The sequence below is a fragment of the Purpureocillium lilacinum genome, assembly GCF_023168085.1.
Source record: "Purpureocillium lilacinum CBS 284.36 DNA, scaffold_8, whole genome shotgun sequence".
Classification (NCBI taxonomy): domain Eukaryota; kingdom Fungi; phylum Ascomycota; class Sordariomycetes; order Hypocreales; family Ophiocordycipitaceae; genus Purpureocillium; species Purpureocillium lilacinum.
Genome location: NW_027072118.1, coordinates 679,581 through 696,639, shown reverse-complemented (window position 1 = coordinate 696,639; position 17,059 = coordinate 679,581). Strand labels below are relative to the sequence as shown.

Here is a 17,059-nt window from a genome sequence, read left to right as displayed (position 1 = left end):
CGCGCAAACGCTCAGTCCATGTAAAAATCGCCCTTCAGAATCTTTTCCTGGAAAGCATCTGGCTTTCGAGGCTCTTGAGCCGGTTTGGCAGACGCTGTCTGAGCTGATGTCCGAACAGTATCGGGTACAGACTGGGCGCGACCGTGATGGAGGAGCTTTCGCGGGGGATGGGAGGCAAATGAGGATCCAGATTACGTCGCCAAAGTTGCAGAGTTTGAGGAGTGGGCATTGGAGAATGTCCTCCTCAAGCGCATTATGGTGGATGGCATGGCGACTTTTCAGTTGCAGTTTGACTGGAGCCTATGCACCACACATTGTGGCCTCAAGCCAGAAAAACAGAAACGGGTCCAGCGCGGCGCCAACCGTTCTGCTCCACAGAGACGGCGTAGCGGTGCGCAGGTGAAATTCACCTCAGACGAAGACGATTCGATCATCCACTTAAAGGAAGAGCTGCGGCTTTCGTGGGCGGAGATCCATCGACGGCACACAAAGCAATATCTAGGGAGATCCAAAGGTTCGCTTCAGGTGCGGTACTGTACAAAACTGAAGGGCAGAGAAAGGCGTTAAATGAATTTGGCGTAACACTACGAAGTTGATGTCATGAGCATCAAATCATGCAGCCACCACATCCAAGGGTGCCCCTTCGTGCGTGGCACTTGGTCCGCAGCGCATATGGCATCCCACACCTTCCCGGACTGCTTCTCAACCTCGTGCGTACCTCGTTGGTGCTCGCACAGTGTCGGCTGCCCTAGGTCGCATGCAGTCATGGTAGGACGTCGAGCCCCTGTCTGATAGCGCGAGGCTGGCGCGAAGATATAAAACACTACATGGATCTTGGTTGGAACGACTAGGCCGGCAAACTGCAAACCTAGCACCCGAACACCCGACTAAGATATGTGGTGCCAAGGGGCAAGAGGCAGGATTTTTGGGGCAAGATATGTGGCCTGCTAGGGGACTCCCTCTAGGCGTGAGGACAGCGTTAGTGTTGACACCCGCGAGTTGTGGAGCACTGAGACAGTGGAACGAATGGCGTCAGAGGCATGGAACGGCTATCCTGCGAGCCCAGAGCTGCAAAACGTCCCTGTGCCTTTCAAGAACAAAAAGCCAAACTATAAATTAGTCGCCACCCCTCTGACCCGCATGACGGCAAAGTGAAAAAAGAAATATTATGTAGGTGTACATGCTTCGTGATCCTCTCCCTTACAACTATCCCACAGCCTGTAGGGAACATTCCAGCGCTGGCGGTGTTGTCTAACTGCGTCCCGGAATTGGATGGACCTGGGATGCTCGAAGGAACCCGTACGAAGTCCAGTCGATTGGTTGATGACGCAGGAGTCCTCATCCATGTACAGACTAGATTGTTCCCGAAAACTGCGCCGTAGCAAACTCTCATATAACGATTCCAGAAATTCAGGATTGCGAATCGTACAGCCAGTGGTCTCACCCTGTCTTTCAGACTCCAGCAGTAGGCCGATGGCCTTGAGGACTGCGTCGAAAAGGTTCGACTGGCGTGATAAAGTCCTCGCAACACGGGAGCGAACGTGCCGGTCCTCGTCCTTGAGCAGCGTCGCCAGTGCCGCCAGCGTCCCCTCTGGTAGGTTTGACTGGCCTCCCAAGGCCACGGCGGCGCGGGCGCGAACGTGCCTGACCTCGTCCTTGAGCAGCGCCACCAGTGCTGCCAGCGTCCCCTCTGGTAGGTTCGACTGGCGTCCTAAGGTCAGGGCGGCGCCGGAGCGAACGTCGTCGTGCTCGTCCTTGAGCAGCGCCACCAGTGCCGCCAGTGTCCCCTCTGGTAGGTTCGACTGGCCTGCCAAGGCCTCGGCGGCGCCGGAGCGAACGTGCCCGTCCTCGTCCTTGAGCAGCGCCACCAGCGCCGCCAGCGTCCCCTCTGGCAGGTTCGACTGGCCTCCCAAGGCCTCGGCGGCGCCGGCGCGAACGTGCCCGACCTCGTCCTTGAGCAGCGTCGCCAGCGCCGCCACCGTTGTCTCTGATAAGTGTCTGCCAGAACGACCTAGGGCTGTCAGAATTTCCACCCTTCCGCTGCCGGAATTACGTGTCAGGGCATCCTGCAGGGCTCGGTCTGGAAGCTCCGATTCCGTCGCCAAGGATGAGTTTCCCGTCAAATCACATTCGAAGAGCAGCCATTGCGACAGCCTTGCGTCTAGGCGCGATCGATTTGGCAACTCTGTCACTTCGCTCAGGCAATGCATGACCAGCCGCTGATGTGTCGGACCCAAAAGATCGAACGGTTCCTTTTCGATTGTGTGGAAAAAGCCGACAATCTGCTTCTCTCCTTCGGCTTCGAGCAGGCCGGCCACGAAACGCCAAAAAACGTCGTAGAGTGCTGAATATTTATACCTTCGAAGAAATTCGGCGGGGTCTGTTGGTAAATTTGCCTCGTCGCCTTTTGGCCTCTTGAAGATAAAGTCGAGCGGTTTGCGATGTTCGCCATCCCTCCACTGTTGTACGAAATATCGCGCCGCAAAGTACTCCTGAAAGGTCAGGTGTAGAAAGTGGTACGTTCGGTCGTCAAGTCTTGATGATGGGTCCGTCGTCCGCAGGAATGACAGTCTCGCGAGTGTCTCATCGAGTGGCAAATCCAAATTGAACCTCTCGACTATCTTGTCTCGATGCGCAGGCGTGAAGCCTATTACGTCGTCGTACAGGCCGTTAAATGAAAGGCATTCAAGAAGCGCAATCTCGGTGTTAACACAGCGCTCGATCTCGGCTGGTCGGGCCGTTTGGGCTTGCGCCTCAGACATCTTGCCCAATCGCACGGCATCTTTCTTCCACAACTTCTGCACGATAGCTGTGTATATGCCAGTCATAGTGTCTGGCACGGCTTTCGGATCCAAGTCTTCCCAGGTGTAGCAAAGCGCATCCAGTTGGATTGGAATGCGCACAAGACCTTGAATGAGCCAATGTTTTTGAAGGAAGGACTGGACCGCATCGGCCATTTGCTTTATTTTGGGGTCGGCGTCGAGGTAGGCTTTCACCTGGTCTGGGTAGAATCCGATCGTTTCCAATTCGAGATCGAGACTAGGGATGTCGGCTGGAAGGCTGGCATTCGGCCGCGAGGTAATAATGACGTTTTGCTGACCTAAAAGGAGCTTGAGGAAGCGGGACATGTCGTCGTCGCGGTTCCATTCCCCAGATACTTCATCTAGGCCATCTAAAACAAATAGCGTTCTGCCTCCATGTCGGGGCGTTGCGTCCAACACGGCGTCCAACAGGGCGTGTGCGAGACGTTGTCCGTCTTTGTCCTTGAGATGCGAGAAATACTCGTCGTGAAACAGCTTGCCGAGGTTGTACGGTCCATCTTTTCCTTTCAGCCTCCGCAACGGCACCCAAAGCACGCGGTCGAACAGCCTGCTCCATTCATTCCATGTGCCTCGGGTAAACTCGTGGACAATCTTTTTGCACAAGGTTGTCTTGCCAACTCCCGCGCGCCCGCGGATCAAGATACGCTTTGGTTCGATCATGCCACCGTTGCGTCCTTTGCGATGGCTGAAGATGGTCGCTAAATCGACCATCTTCGTGTTGTCGGGCACCTCAATCTTCTGTCGAGAGAGCAGAGTATGCTGTGAGAGCGCTGTGCCTTCTTCATTTGAGTGGCCCGCGTCCTGGTCAGCCTGCTCCACGATGGCTAGGTTTATATAGCACTGATCCATCGGCAACCGGACGCCCGAGAGTCGGTCAATCTGGAGCCTGTCTTCCGTGTAGTATTCGTCGAGAATAAGTTTGTCGGCTTGCTCGAGTCGGGATGGGGCCCTCAGGCGGCCTATCGCGTCCTTCAGAATCTGGTACAGCTTATCATCCCGTCCCGCACATTTATTAAGCCCGGAATGATCGGTGTCGATACCGTGCTCTTCGTTCGGGTCCGCGTCGAGAACTGCTGAGTACCGCGGCACCACCTGGAGATAGATTAGAAGATGATTGCCCCTGAACCGTGCATACTTACCCGGCCTATAGATAGCCATCCCAGCAAATACATGGACTTCGTCTCGTAGAAGGAGATGATCTGAACCCTCCGCCCTCGGTTTTCATTTGGGGCCACGCATGACCGAAACCTGGCCGCGAGGTTGCTGAGTTGGCCGTCATGACTCTTCAGAGACAGGAGCAGCGTCGCGTCGGATCCCAGGACTCCAGTGACGAAGGCCAAGACGGCACCGGCAAACGACACAGACGAACCAAGATGAGGAGTGCCCAGGAAGACGATACCAGAGGTATCACTAACGACCTCTTCGGAATCTTGCGCACATAAAGCCTTGCAGATGTTAGACTAGAAGGTATAGACTCATGGCGCGCTGGCACACCTGCTTGATGATAATACCACCTAAACTGTGTCCAATAAAGATGATGGGGAGATGCTAAGACGAGTGTCAGTGCCGCCCAGCGAAAGACATGGTCAATCTATACAGGTACTGATCGCTTATCCTTTATCTCTCGTAGCAGGCTGTTGCCGATCTCCTCGGACGTCTTGACGGGCGCATCCGTCAACCAGTTGGAGTTGTGCTCAAAACTCAGGATTCTGGCCTCTGGGAAGTCCGGACCAAGTAAATCTCGAAGTAGGTGAATCCTCGGATTGTGTGCAGGCCCATACTCGGTCGCTGTGGCCTCTTGGCATCCACCGACCGAGGCTGTTGGGGCGGCGTGAGTCCACGTGTGCTCCGGATCGGCGCCGAGGCCATGGACGGCAACGATCCTACAAATGAGTCAACGAGGCCCGTGGCTCGAGGGAGCGGGATCAACAAACTCGAACTTGGCACCATATGGGTCCGACAGAATTTTGAGCGTCCCAGAACGCGGGCTGTTCTTGCGTCGACGGAGCTTGACGATGAGGGGATGGAGCGCGGTAGCAAGCAGCACGACAGCCACGGCAACCGTCGCACCCCGTTTGCCCGCCCCGCCAATGCTAAATCTCCACGGAGTGGCCATGGCGAGCCGAGGGAACGCAGCAGCGGAAGGGACGGAAAGATGATTCTTCCATTGCCCAAGCCGTGCAACTGCTTGGGCAAGGTTGTGTGAAAGCGAATGCCTTCCACGCGGTGAAGGAGGTGACGCCACCTGTCTTAACCAAGACACAGAGACGAAATCGCGGGCTGCCCGCAACAAGCCAATTCCTTGGGCCAATTCGCCCAGGCAATTGCCATGCTCGACCCTCCCAAAATGACCTGTTCCGACCCTTGTCACCAGGGTGGTTAGACATGGGCAAAGGAACCATTCGAGCCGGGATGAGGGTCGATATTTGCTGTACATCTCTGAACTGCACGCTGCGTGGCACCTGGGCGACCACTAAACGTTCCCGCTGCTGCGCCACGGCGCTTCTGCAAGGCCCGCATAACCAACCACGCTGGCTGCTGGCGCTGGCGGCAATATGCAGTCATCCGTGAGCCTGGCGTTTCGGATGCCACCTTGCTCAGCAAATTCCTCGCTCTGAAGATGGCAGACAACGCTGCGAGCGGAGGCAGCAGAGGTCGCTGGTCGCGTGTTGCAAACAAGAGCAGCCAAGGTCGTCAGGCACTGATGTGAATGGTCCTCTTGGTCCAGATGCAACGCCTTGCAGTTCCACCATCGTTCTCGTCCAACGGATTCTTGGACACAATGCGCCGCGACACTTCAGTGCTGCAGCATCGCGCCGATCATCTCTACCGTTACCGGCCCGGTGCGGCCCTGCTTTGCTCACACCCTGTCATCATGCCTCTGCTATCGCTAAACGGAACGGCAACAGTGAACTGACTGTGATGGACGGTTCTGTAACCCTCACACCGACACCGCCACAGGCCCAGGAGCAGCTCCTACGTCAATAGACGATGACGCACAACCAGCCACATGGCTGCGAAATTGAAAGTCGCCCGTGCTTGGTATGCGCTCGTCGTACCTTCGTCGGACCCCGTCTCAGCTAAGGCGTCTACTACTAGGTACCTCCATTCTACATTCGGCTCCTCTACCACGGCAACGAACACGATCCCGACGCGTCCCGACGCGATCGCGACCAGCTCCTGTCGCTGTTACCCGCGTCGTACCGCAAAGAGTCCGGTGACTTGGCCGCTGTTGGCAGGCATGTCACGGCCTGTGTTGAGAAGGAGCTCGACCTTGAGCGGCTTACCAGCATCCACGACTGGCTCTGGGTCGCGGGCTTGCCCCTGCCGCCGCGGGCGTTGCACAACCAGCTCTTGCTAGGCCGGGGAATCTTTATCACGGAGCGGATGGACATGCATCTTGTCTGGACGACGGGTAAGATGCTCCTCAAGCCGATCCCGCGCTTCCTTCTAGAGCCCAGCTTCTGGGCCGAATATCTCTGCTGCAAAGGTAGCTGCGGATTGCGTGACGGGGACGTTGCCGTCTGCGGCGCCACAAACAAATGCGAGCGCCAAGGCCTCCGACGGCGTGCGCTTGGCTTCCTCTTCTCGTACGCAGCGCTCATATCCCACGAGAGCGACTTCCGCATCGCTCAGGACAAGCACCTACTTCCGCCGGAGGTGTCATGGCCCGCATGGAGGATATTCGTTGGGCAGCTGGATACGGAGCGCATCTATACACATGTTGATCCCCGCTTCCAGTACGGCGAGCTGCGTCTGAGCCGCCTGAACAAGATATACGCCTTCACGCAGACCCCGCTGCGTGGCTACGTGCGCCGCTGGAATCAGTATGGCACTTTCTTTCATGACAACTTTGCCTGGCTGGCCAGTGCATCGCTCTACATCGTTATTGTCTTGACCGCAATGCAGGTCGGGCTCGCAACAGAGTCCCTTGGCCGCAATGATGCTTTTCAGGCTGCATCGTACGGCTTCACGGTCTTTTCTATTCTGGGGCCCCTCATTGCCGTCTCGCTTATCGTCATAGCATTCTGCTGTATTTTTGTTTGTAACTGGATGAAGGCCGCTAGTTACAGGAATAGGCGCCTTGAATAGGTTCGCTGGTGGTGCAGGGCGCGGCGGTATGAAGCCGAGGTCCAGCATGAGAGGCGTGCGGCGCTCCCACTTGGGCTGCGAAATATCGATTCAACTTGTCGAGCATCCGTTTTAGCTGGCGTCCTGAAGTCATTATCCTGATGGTCAGCGTAAGCCCTCGCAGTTGGACGAAATAGATGACTTTTGTGCAGCGCATTCGGCGCCCGAACATTCGCCTGCCATGCCAAATGCCATGGACGCAAGCGGGCAACTTTCGCCAGGAGATGAATAGTCTAGCAATGGGCATCCGTACTTCGTGGGCTTTGACCATCAGCATGAAAGTACGATACGTAGCGACAATGCGTCAGTGTTTGTTAGTCAAATACCGCATCTTGACCACATGCCCAAGGGGCACACGGATCTCATGCGGGCGACCCGCAGGCGCAACAGAGTGGAACGACCTACCCTCTCCGCCCGCATCGACATCCACCGACAACGCAGATGACGCTTCCAAACTTGCAGTATCAGTCTTGTTAGTGTGACTGCGGCCGGGCCGGCAAGCAGGTGAGTGCAATTGGTACTTCATCGGCTCTGTTGCGCTGCCTCTTCTTGTTCCCCCAGGCGGCAATGCCACCGCCAGTGCTGGCATGGACTCCTCGTCGGTGCTGGCTCCGCGGCTCCCCGCCAGTACGGCCGCTGTCCCGTTCCTGTAGCTGTGGGGGCTGCGATTGGCACCCAGCGGGCCGCAGTCTGGCCGGGCAGCCCTGGGGCCACAGCACGGACCTCATCAGGACCAGATTTCCCCCAGGGCCCAGTCGCCAGGGCATAAAAGCGATGAGGTTGTGTTCAGCATTTCTGCACTTCTCGAGGAGGGAGCCGATGCCGCGATTGCAGACAAGGAAGCGTGGACACCAAGTCAGCGGCCAGGTGCGGTGAGAGGTCAGGGATTAATGCCTTGGTGCTTGTGCTCCTGTCAAAGACACAGGCCATTGTCGTATTGACCCATGCGCGTGAGAATGACTGGCCCAACGGCGTTTCAGCTGCGGAGCTGCGGTCCGTGGTTTAGCCGCCAGCCCGTTGCCTCTTCGCACCGTTGTCACACGGCGCCAATTGCTGTTCTTCCCACTGGTTCTCGACCGCTTTCGCCGTTTCTAATAGCCTGCCTTTGTCAATTGCCACGCTTGTTCCCCATTGCTCAAAGAGAACCTTGGTGGCTGCCAGTACGTCGAGGTCAATTGCGGAAGTCCGATATGCTTGTACCTTATCGAGAACTTCCAGGCAAGTGCTGAACAGACCGGCCAGTCCAGCGACTCCAATGACCAGACCAGCAGTTTCCATGGCCTCGATGGCTCGCTTTCAGCAACTTGAGCCAAGTCAGGATCACCTCTTTATATCACTTCGCTAAGCAAGCTCCGCTTGATAGTCGATCGGCGCTCGGGGGAATATCGTTTGCCCCTGCGGGCTGTGACCCCGTGCAGCGAAGGTTGCTACTCCACTGGCTTGTTGACAGTTGCAGAAATCTTGCGGTCGATTCCCTCCGACGGGATCGTTCGAGGGGAGAATAGAAGCACTGGACCTGAGTGCTGGTGATGATACATTGTCGAGGCCGGCGAGAAGCGAGATGGGGGATGGGTAGGCTGTGGAGTGGTCGAAGTGCCTGGCAATCAGCCCGCCCGACAGCCTGGCTGCCTCGTGCAAGCTGGGCGTGCCTTGGGGCATGTCATTTCACCGGCGGGAAGTGTGGGGTACCCTCGGCCTGGGCCGGTGCGCCACAGCCGCGACATTGGCGCACGGACTCCTGTGTCCGCAGCCATTCAACTCTGTATTCATCGCCTCTATGGCATCCGCCGAGCAAACCGATAGCGTGGCTTGGCTGAGGGTGGCGGTCACAACACCGCAAAGTTCGACTTTCGACTAGAAAGACACGGACGGAGGCCGGTTACTTCCAGATAAAAGAGTGGCATCAATTCATGGGCCGACGGGCTGGGCTGCCGCCCGAAATGCAATTCGCGTCTGACACTGTGGGATTATGTGGTCGGAGTTGGCCGGATATTCGTTACTCATCCGGTGAGGCTGGGCTGACACTGGCTGCAAAACCGAGCTGTGAGTGAAAATGTGTTCGGCATGAATTCGATTGCCCTGGATGCCTCCGCGCCCCATCGCCTCCTCGTTGGCACAGCCGCCAAGGCGAGACATGCAAGCAGGGGTCGCGGGTCGTGACGCATTGGACCACAGCGCCTGGGATGGGGCATGGTGTGGGGTTTGTGGCGGTGCTTGTGCCGTCTCTCCCTTGTCAGCGCGGCATGATGTCGGCGGGATGGTTGGTCGCAATCACTGTCCGCTTGAACCAGGCAGGCTCAGCTCCGTCCAGCGGCAGGGTGCCTTCAACCATGGCACGACGTTGTGCGGGTCGCTGTCGACGACGACCTCACGGCCCCTGAGGCGATCGCATTGGATTTGCTCTTTTCATCGCCCAGGTTTACAATCATCTCTTTCCAGATCTGCTGACTTGACTCGCTGCGAGGCGGCGTGTGAGTGGCGAGGGCGAGGCTCCTCCTGTCGGACCTGCGAAATCACCCAGCCATTTCAGTAAATAGGCTCAGCTGCGCCGATCGAAGCTATGGGTCGTCTCAAGATATGGCAGAAGCTGAAGACGAGCATTCCGGGGAATGCCAGAGGCCGTGACGCAGCCCCACCGACGCAGTCTCCTGCGCGATCTTCTGGTACGTCGCCGTCGAGCCTCCAAGAGCCACACGTTGACGGAGGTCGACCATGCCAAAGACTACGCGCACAGCGGCGAACGCCATAACACAAGCACTTCCGGCGACTCAGCAGAGCCTTGTCACTCTGCCGACAAACATCTCTCCAACGATCAAGCGACTCCACCAGACCGAGACCCGAGTGAAGCTAACCTACCATCCGCATCGTCACAAGGCCCTGCATCGCCCCTGTCTGTTAGCTCTCGCGCCGAAGTGCCACCGCAGACAGAATCCGAAGAGCAGCAACCCTGCGCCACGTGCGCATCGCAGAGGGTGTGGAATTCTGCGTACGACAGCCTCAAAAATGACGGCAACACAGCAACGCTTGTCGAGTCGTATGTGCGGACACTGAACAAGGTCTTGGGAACCGAAAATGATACAGCCAATGGCGTTGCAGCCGGATTGGATGATCCCGACACGCGACAGCACGTCATGAAGAAGTTCGTTGAAGCGGGACAGGCGAAGATCGCCAGCTCGTCGAGGCTTGCGAAGGGAGTGGGCAATGTTGCGGAGTTCATTCAGAAGATCAAACCCATCGTCGACACTGCCATCGGAAACCTACCGCAGGCCGCTCTGCCGTGGGTTGGGGTTTGCGTTGGGCTGCAGGTATGGGAAGTCTTTGCGTCGATTGGCTTCCGCTGACGTGTTGCTGCCTAGATCCTCTTAAACCCTGCAAAGGCGACGAACTCCAACCTTGCCGGCATTACCCACGTCGTGTCAAGGATGGAGTGGTATTGCGCTTTGACTGTGCATCTCTTGGAAGACGACAGCGTCAAGATTGGGGACGAGACACACACGGCGGTCCTACGGCAGCTAGAGGAGAACGTCTTGGCCCTCTACAAGGCACTTCTCCTGTACCAGATGAAAAGCGTCTGTTGCTATTACCGACACCAGGGTTACGTTTTCCTTCGAGCCCTTGCGAATTTAGACGACTGGGATGCCGACCTGAAGACTGTCAACGACGCTGAAGAAACGGTTCGGGCCGATTGGGAGCAGTACAACAAGATCCGCGGGAAGAACACCCTGAGCCAGGTTCTGAATCGTGCTCAGGAGATGCAGAGGCTCCTTGGCGACATACAGCAGACCCTGCAAGATTTTGTCGTACAGCAGAAGGCCATTCGCAGAGATGATGTGGAAGCAGCTTGCCGGAGAGATCTCTGTGTCGTTGACCCACAACACGATATGGAGAGAATTCAGAACAATAAAGACGACCTCTTCGAGGATGCGTACAGATGGATCCTACAGACCGACGAGTACACAGCCTTCACAAACTGGTACGCCGATGGACATGAGTGCTCACAGCATCGACTGCTGTGGGTAAAGGGACCTGCTGGCACTGGGAAAACCATGCTCATGATTGGCATCATTCGCGAACTTTCTCGTCAGTCCGCGACCCTCGCACCAGCGCTTTCTTTCTTCTTCTGTCAAGGCACAAACACATCCTTGAATACCGCCACGGCCGTCCTGCGATCGTTGATTTGGCTTGTGCTCATTCAGCAGCCAAACCTGATCTCGCACTTGCTGCCAAAGTACGAGCAGCGAGGCGCCGACCTCTTCACGGACCAAAACGCGTTCTTCGCTCTATCAGAAGCCTTCCGGAATATGCTGCAAGACCCTCATTTGCCACCCGTGTATCTTGCGGTGGACGCTCTGGATGAGTGTGAGACAGACATGCCTCGCCTGATCGAGCTCATCTCAACATCCCTGACTTTATCTGACAAAGTCAAATGGGTGGTCTCTAGCCGTCCAACGGTCGAGCTCAAAACTTCGATTACCGCAGGTTCCCTGCTCGAGCTCGATGCTCAGAGGCTTGAAGAACCGGTCAAGATATACATCAGCCACAAGCTCGCCAAGCTAAAGACCAGAACAGGATATAGCGACGTGACCTTGGCTCAGGTTGCAGACGAGCTTCATCAACGAGCAGAAAACACTTTCCTTTGGGTGGCTCTCGTATGCAAAAAGCTCGAATCAGAGTATGGATGGAACGCCGTCAAAATCATCAAACAGATGCCTCCTGGTTTGCCAAAGCTTTATGAGCATATGATGGCTAAACTCGAGGGAACAATGGACCAGGAGTATTGCACAAGTGTTCTGGAGGCTGTTGCTCTTGCTTACCGCCCGCTCTCCATTCCTGAACTGCAAATTTTGGCTGGCTTGGAACCGGAGATTGACCCGCAGACTGTTGCAGAGGAATGCGGTTCGTTTCTAACAATCAGGGAAGGAACGGTCTACTTGATCCATCAAAGTGCCAAAGACTTCTTAACGAATGACTGGAACAGGCCAGCCGGAGCTGCTGAGAGACATATGCATATTACCAGCCGCTCTATTACCGCAATGTCCTCAATTCTGCAACGAAACATGTACGGGCTCGACTACTGCTCCAAACCACAAGAGAGAGCATCAACACAGCCAGACCGGCTCGCCTCAATAAGATACTCCTGCGTCTTCTGGGTCGACCATCTCCTGGAGAGCGGCGAGGTCTCCGATTCCCGGAAAGGATTCGCCAACGACGACGTGGTGTTTTCGTTTCTCAAGGAAAACCTCCTCTACTGGCTCGAGAGCCTGTCCCTCTTGGGAGCCGTTCCCGAAGGGCTGCGGTCGATACAAAAGCTTCTACATATTGCCGAGGTACTTTCGTAACCTTTTGTTACGTTGGCAGCCGCTGATCGAATCCAGGAGCTTCTTACAAACTCTGAGTTTGTCAAGTTCTTGGAAGATACTGAGAGGGTTGTCCGCAGTCACAGATCGATCATAGAACAGGCTCCGTTGCAGGTGTATGGCTCCGCACTGGTATTCAGCCCCATGTCAAGCGAAGTCCGGGTGACACAGTGGGCGAAAAGACTATCATTTATTGCGATGAGTGCAGACACTAGACAGTACTGGGGCGCGCACCAGCAGACGCTCGAGGGCCACAGCGGCTGGGTCACGGCGGTTGCCTTCTCGCCCGACGGCAAGATACTCGCGTCGGCTTCGTACGACAGGACTGTGCGACTCTGGGATCGGGCCACGGGCGCCCACCGGCAGACGCTCGAAGGCCACAGCAACCTGGTCACAGCTGTCGCCTTCTCGCCCGACGGTAAGACACTCGCATCGGCTTCGGACGACAGGACTGTGCGGCTCTGGGATCCGGCCACGGGAGCCCATCAGCAGACGCTCGAGGGCCACAGCAGCTCGATCACGGCCGTCGCCTTCTCGCCTGATGGCAAGACGCTCGCGTCGGCTTCTGACGACGAGACAGTGCGGCTCTGGGATCGGGCCACGGGAGCGCATCAGCAGACGCTCGAGGGCTACAGCGGCTCGATCACGGCCGTCGCCTTCTCGCCTGATGGCAAGACGCTGGCGTCGGCATCGTACGACGCGACCGTGCGGCTCTGGGATCGGGCCACGGGCGCCCACCGGCAGACGCTCGAGGGTCACAGCAACCTGGTCACGGCCGTCGCCTTCTCGCCCGACGGCAAGACGCTCGCGTCGGCCTCGCACGATGGGACGGTGCGGCTCTGGAATCCGGCCACGGGAGCCCATCAGCAGACACTTGAGGGCCACAGCGACTGGGTCGCGGCTGTCGCCTTCTCGCCGGACGGCAAGACGCTCGCGTCGGCTTCGTACGACAGGACCGCGCGGCTCTGGGATTCGGCCACGGGAGACCACCAGCAGACACTCAAGGGCCACAGCAACCTAGTCACGGCCGTCGCCTTCTCGCTCGACGGCAAGACGCTCGCGTCGGCATCGTACGATGAGACAGTGCGGCTCTGGAATCCGGCCACGGGAGCCCATCAGCAGACGCTCGATGGCCACCACAGCTCGGTCACGGCCGTCGCCTTCTCGCCTGATGGCAAGACGCTCGCGTCGGCTTCCGATGACGCGACAGTGCGGCTCTGGGATCCGGCCACGGGAGCCCATCAGCAGACGCTCGAGGGCCACAGCAGCTCGATCACGGCCGTCGCCTTCTCGCCTGATGGCAAGACGCTCGCGTCGGCTTCTGATGACGAGACAGTGCGGCTCTGGGATCCGGCCACGGGAGCCCATCAGCAGACGCTCGAGGGCCACAGCAGCTCGATCACGGCCGTCGCCTTCTCGCCTGATGGCAAGACGCTCGCGTCGGCTTCTGATGACGAGACAGTGCGGCTCTGGGATCCGGCCACGGGAGCCCATCAGCAGACGCTCGAGGGTCACAGCGACTTTGTCACGACCGTCGCCTTCTCGCCCGACGGCAAGACGCTCGCGTCGGCCTCTGACGACGAGACAGTGCGACTCTGGGATCGGGCCACGGGAGCGCATCAGCAGACGCTCGAGGGCCACAGCAACTCGATCACGGCCGTCGCCTTCTCGCCCGATGGCAAGACGCTGGCGTCGGCATCGTACGACGCGACCGTGCGGCTCTGGGATCGGGCCACGGGCGCCCATCAGCAGACGCTCGAAGGCCACAGCAGCTTGGTCACGGCCGTCGCCTTCACGCCCGATAGCAGATGCCTCACGACGAATTTTGGGTCGCTCCGACTCTCACCCCCATCGGCCCCACCCGATCAGCATCGTGATAGTCACCCTACGGTTCATTCATTGTATGTTGAGAACGAGTGGATAACTATGGATGGAAAGAAATGTTTATGGCTTCCCAGAGATTATAAGTCTCCAGATGTGTCTGTGTATGGCAATATGATCGTTTTGGGGCATCAATCTGGCGGACTAACATTTTTGGAAGCCAAGTTTGCATGAATTGTGTTCATAGAACCTAACAGTTTTCTTTTGCGTGCCTCCTTTGCAAGAAAAGGGCCCGGGGATAACTGGGATACTAACGCCATTTCGACACTAGTCTCGTAGAGTATCGCACCTGGAGTGACTCATGGGATCGCTTTCGGTATTGTGCCGTGCGCTGCTGACGGGTTTCCGTTTACGAATGCTTTCTCTAGCTCTATGGTCAATTCTTCGTCTGCTGTAAATTTACTCCGCACGCCGCCAGCTCGCCTCTTTGAAACGGAATTTCGAGACCGCCGGCTCTCCACATATCTTTGGTGGCTTTAGCTAATATTACAGCGGATCCGTCGTAACAACAGCGGAAGACTCAAGGCAACCAGAATGGCAAATTGAATTGAATTGAATGTGTCACTTAGAGGGTCTCGCTGTAAGGCGCGTGCCTCAGGTCGCATTGGGCAGGCTTCGTAGGTGCACACGTATCATTTCCGCAACGAACTTCATCCCGTCTAAGCTTGGATGCACACCTCCCCTGAGCTTGAATAGCAGGCGCTGTGAGAACCCGTGCAGCCAAGGCTGGCCCTTGCCAATGCTATGGGCCTTACTCGCCTGCGCAACACGGACCCGTGTGGCCCGGTCTCTTCGTCTAGGTCCATCGGCCGCCTAGCTCGTGACACGTTGTAGAGCCGTGGCAATACGGTGATGATGGTCCAGCTGGTCGCAGCGTAGTGGAAGGCCTACTATATCATTCGTGTTGCCCAAGAGCGTGAGGTATTCGACGACGACAACGTGGGCATCAGGTGCCCGCTCGTGAATGGCGTCATGAACCCTCTCATACCTCTCGATTACATCACACTCATCAAGTTTGCGTTCGCCTATTGTAAGCGCTGGATGGTCCCGCCGCTTGCCCGACTCGACCAATATCGATTCTGTCGAGTTTCATACCCCTCCCCAGCATCCTCGGACACCTTCTCGGGCGAGTGCGCCACGCGGCGAGGGAGGACTGACTGGCCAAGGCGCTGCCATAAATGTGGAGGACACGTCGCGTGTCACGGGCCGATACGACGCCCCGATCGGACAGTTCTTGCCAAAACGGCGCAGCGGATGACCGCCGCATCCACGTTCACCAGCGGTGCAGTACGCGTCATGGGCTTGCCATTGCGTGATGCCGGTCAGCTTAGACACAGAGGTGATTGTCATGGTCAAGGTTGGACCAAGACTAGAAACACGGGGTGTTGCAGAAGGTGGCTTGCGGCCAACACTCCTCCGCCCGGCATCTGCATTTCATGGCGGAGACAGCTGTCAACATGGCTTGGGCTGACTTTCGCTCCTACGAAGCAGCGGCTACTTTGTCGACTCAGGATGGGGCATGGAATGAACCGAAGTGCATTTGCTAACTCTGCTCAAGTTCTTTACTGACTACGAACCGAGGGGATGTGATAGGACGCTACGCAGCAGCCGTTGAACACCGGAGAGCCTCAAATGCTCGCCCGACGCCCTCGACAGCCAGATGGCCTCAAGGCTGGTGTGCTCCTACTGTCAGAGTCGACAATCTCCAGATCCCGAATCATCCGCACCATGAGAGCCATTCGTCGTTCATCTGTCTGCTCAGACGCCACAGGCCGGTACTTATCCGTCGAGCGGCGACGACTGGGAACTCCGCCGTATATCACATGGTGCCGGCCATCCTTCCGTGGAAGATTCCGACGGGCGAACCTCTGTTGAAGGTATGCTCTCGTGGCTTTTAGGGCGGCGTCGTCTAGGGGCTTGATATGCCCCAACTTCTCCTGACGCATCACGTCCGAGTCATCGGCTGTCGTTGCATTGCTGGTGGGCGCGAACACGGCGGACAACTTTTCGTTCTGCGCTGCTGCCACGGTGGTATCGTCGACTGTCATTTTTGGACTCCCCTCGAGATTGCTGCTATCAAATCGCAGCTCACAGTCGATCTCCATGTCGTCTGCTACCTGGCTTTCACCGTCGAGCCGAATGGCGGAAACACATGTTGCTGAGGATGGGTCCATGTTGTGACTTTGGCTGTGATCGGGCTGGAACACCGGTGATGATCGTGTTTGGGATGGTGATGAAGGAAAGAAAAGGCATGAGGAGCGACGAAGAAGCGGGGGAACGGAACTGGATGCAAATTGCTGGATGATGCCTTGACTCTGTTGGACGAGGCTCGGAACATCAGCTGGCCCCGGCTGCATCAACGAGCGATGCTTGCATATTTGGGAACCCGAGCCCATCATTGGGCAAGAGCGTCCGCAACAGCGGCACAGGCTGCCAAGGCAAGGCTCAGCATTGGCACTTTCGAGCGCCAGGCCATGCACGAGATATGTTGGAGGTGCGGGCCAGGGCTGTCAGTTTTGCGCAGGAGGGGGCCCGCGGTACCTTCACAGACATGACCGACCCTGTCTCGGCCGGCGCTTGGGGATTTCGACGAGGCGTGGCGTGGCTCGCGACAGCTCTGGGCGCCGCTCCCTGTTCTTACTCCGTAGCCAGCTGTGGAGAAGTCCATCCGACGATGCCATGCGTGTGCCTTGGCTTGTTGGCAGCCATCGTATCTATAGGCGGGAGCGAGTTACACAAGAGGACAAAGGTCAATGTTCGTTCGTCCTAGACGGAGCTCAGTCGATGATGATAGGGTCTTCCGCCGAGCCCGAGCCACGATGAAAAACTGGCTTTCTCCTTGTCAAATCCTGGACCCATTCATCACAA

At 57.2% G+C, this 17,059-nt stretch overlaps 3 protein-coding genes across 3 annotated transcripts; 2 read left to right on the top strand and 1 right to left on the bottom strand.

Moving 5' to 3' along the window:
* Positions 1–1,353: 1,353 nt before the first annotated feature.
* PLICBS_010089 (uncharacterized protein) lies at positions 1,354–4,938 on the bottom strand (the record flags this gene model as incomplete). The annotated part of the gene is made up of 6 exons (XM_065601792.1): positions 1,354–1,388; positions 1,445–3,914; positions 3,962–4,267; positions 4,317–4,370; positions 4,426–4,705; positions 4,757–4,938. The coding sequence occupies 6 exons, from the start codon at positions 4,936–4,938 to the stop codon at positions 1,354–1,356; spliced, it is 3,327 nt and encodes a 1,108-aa protein (XP_065457864.1).
* An 894-nt stretch (positions 4,939–5,832) lies between these two features.
* On the top strand, positions 5,833–6,914 carry PLICBS_010088 (uncharacterized protein; the record flags this gene model as incomplete). The annotated part of the gene is made up of 2 exons (XM_065601791.1): positions 5,833–5,877; positions 5,922–6,914. 2 exons carry the CDS (start codon positions 5,833–5,835, stop codon positions 6,912–6,914), a joined length of 1,038 nt encoding a protein of 345 aa, XP_065457863.1.
* A 2,599-nt stretch (positions 6,915–9,513) lies between these two features.
* On the top strand, positions 9,514–14,277 carry PLICBS_010087 (uncharacterized protein; the record flags this gene model as incomplete). Its single annotated transcript, XM_065601790.1, has 6 exons — positions 9,514–9,616; positions 9,882–10,258; positions 10,310–12,280; positions 12,329–12,472; positions 12,530–14,211; positions 14,271–14,277. The coding sequence occupies 6 exons, from the start codon at positions 9,514–9,516 to the stop codon at positions 14,275–14,277; spliced, it is 4,284 nt and encodes a 1,427-aa protein (XP_065457862.1).
* Positions 14,278–17,059: the final 2,782 nt, after the last annotated feature.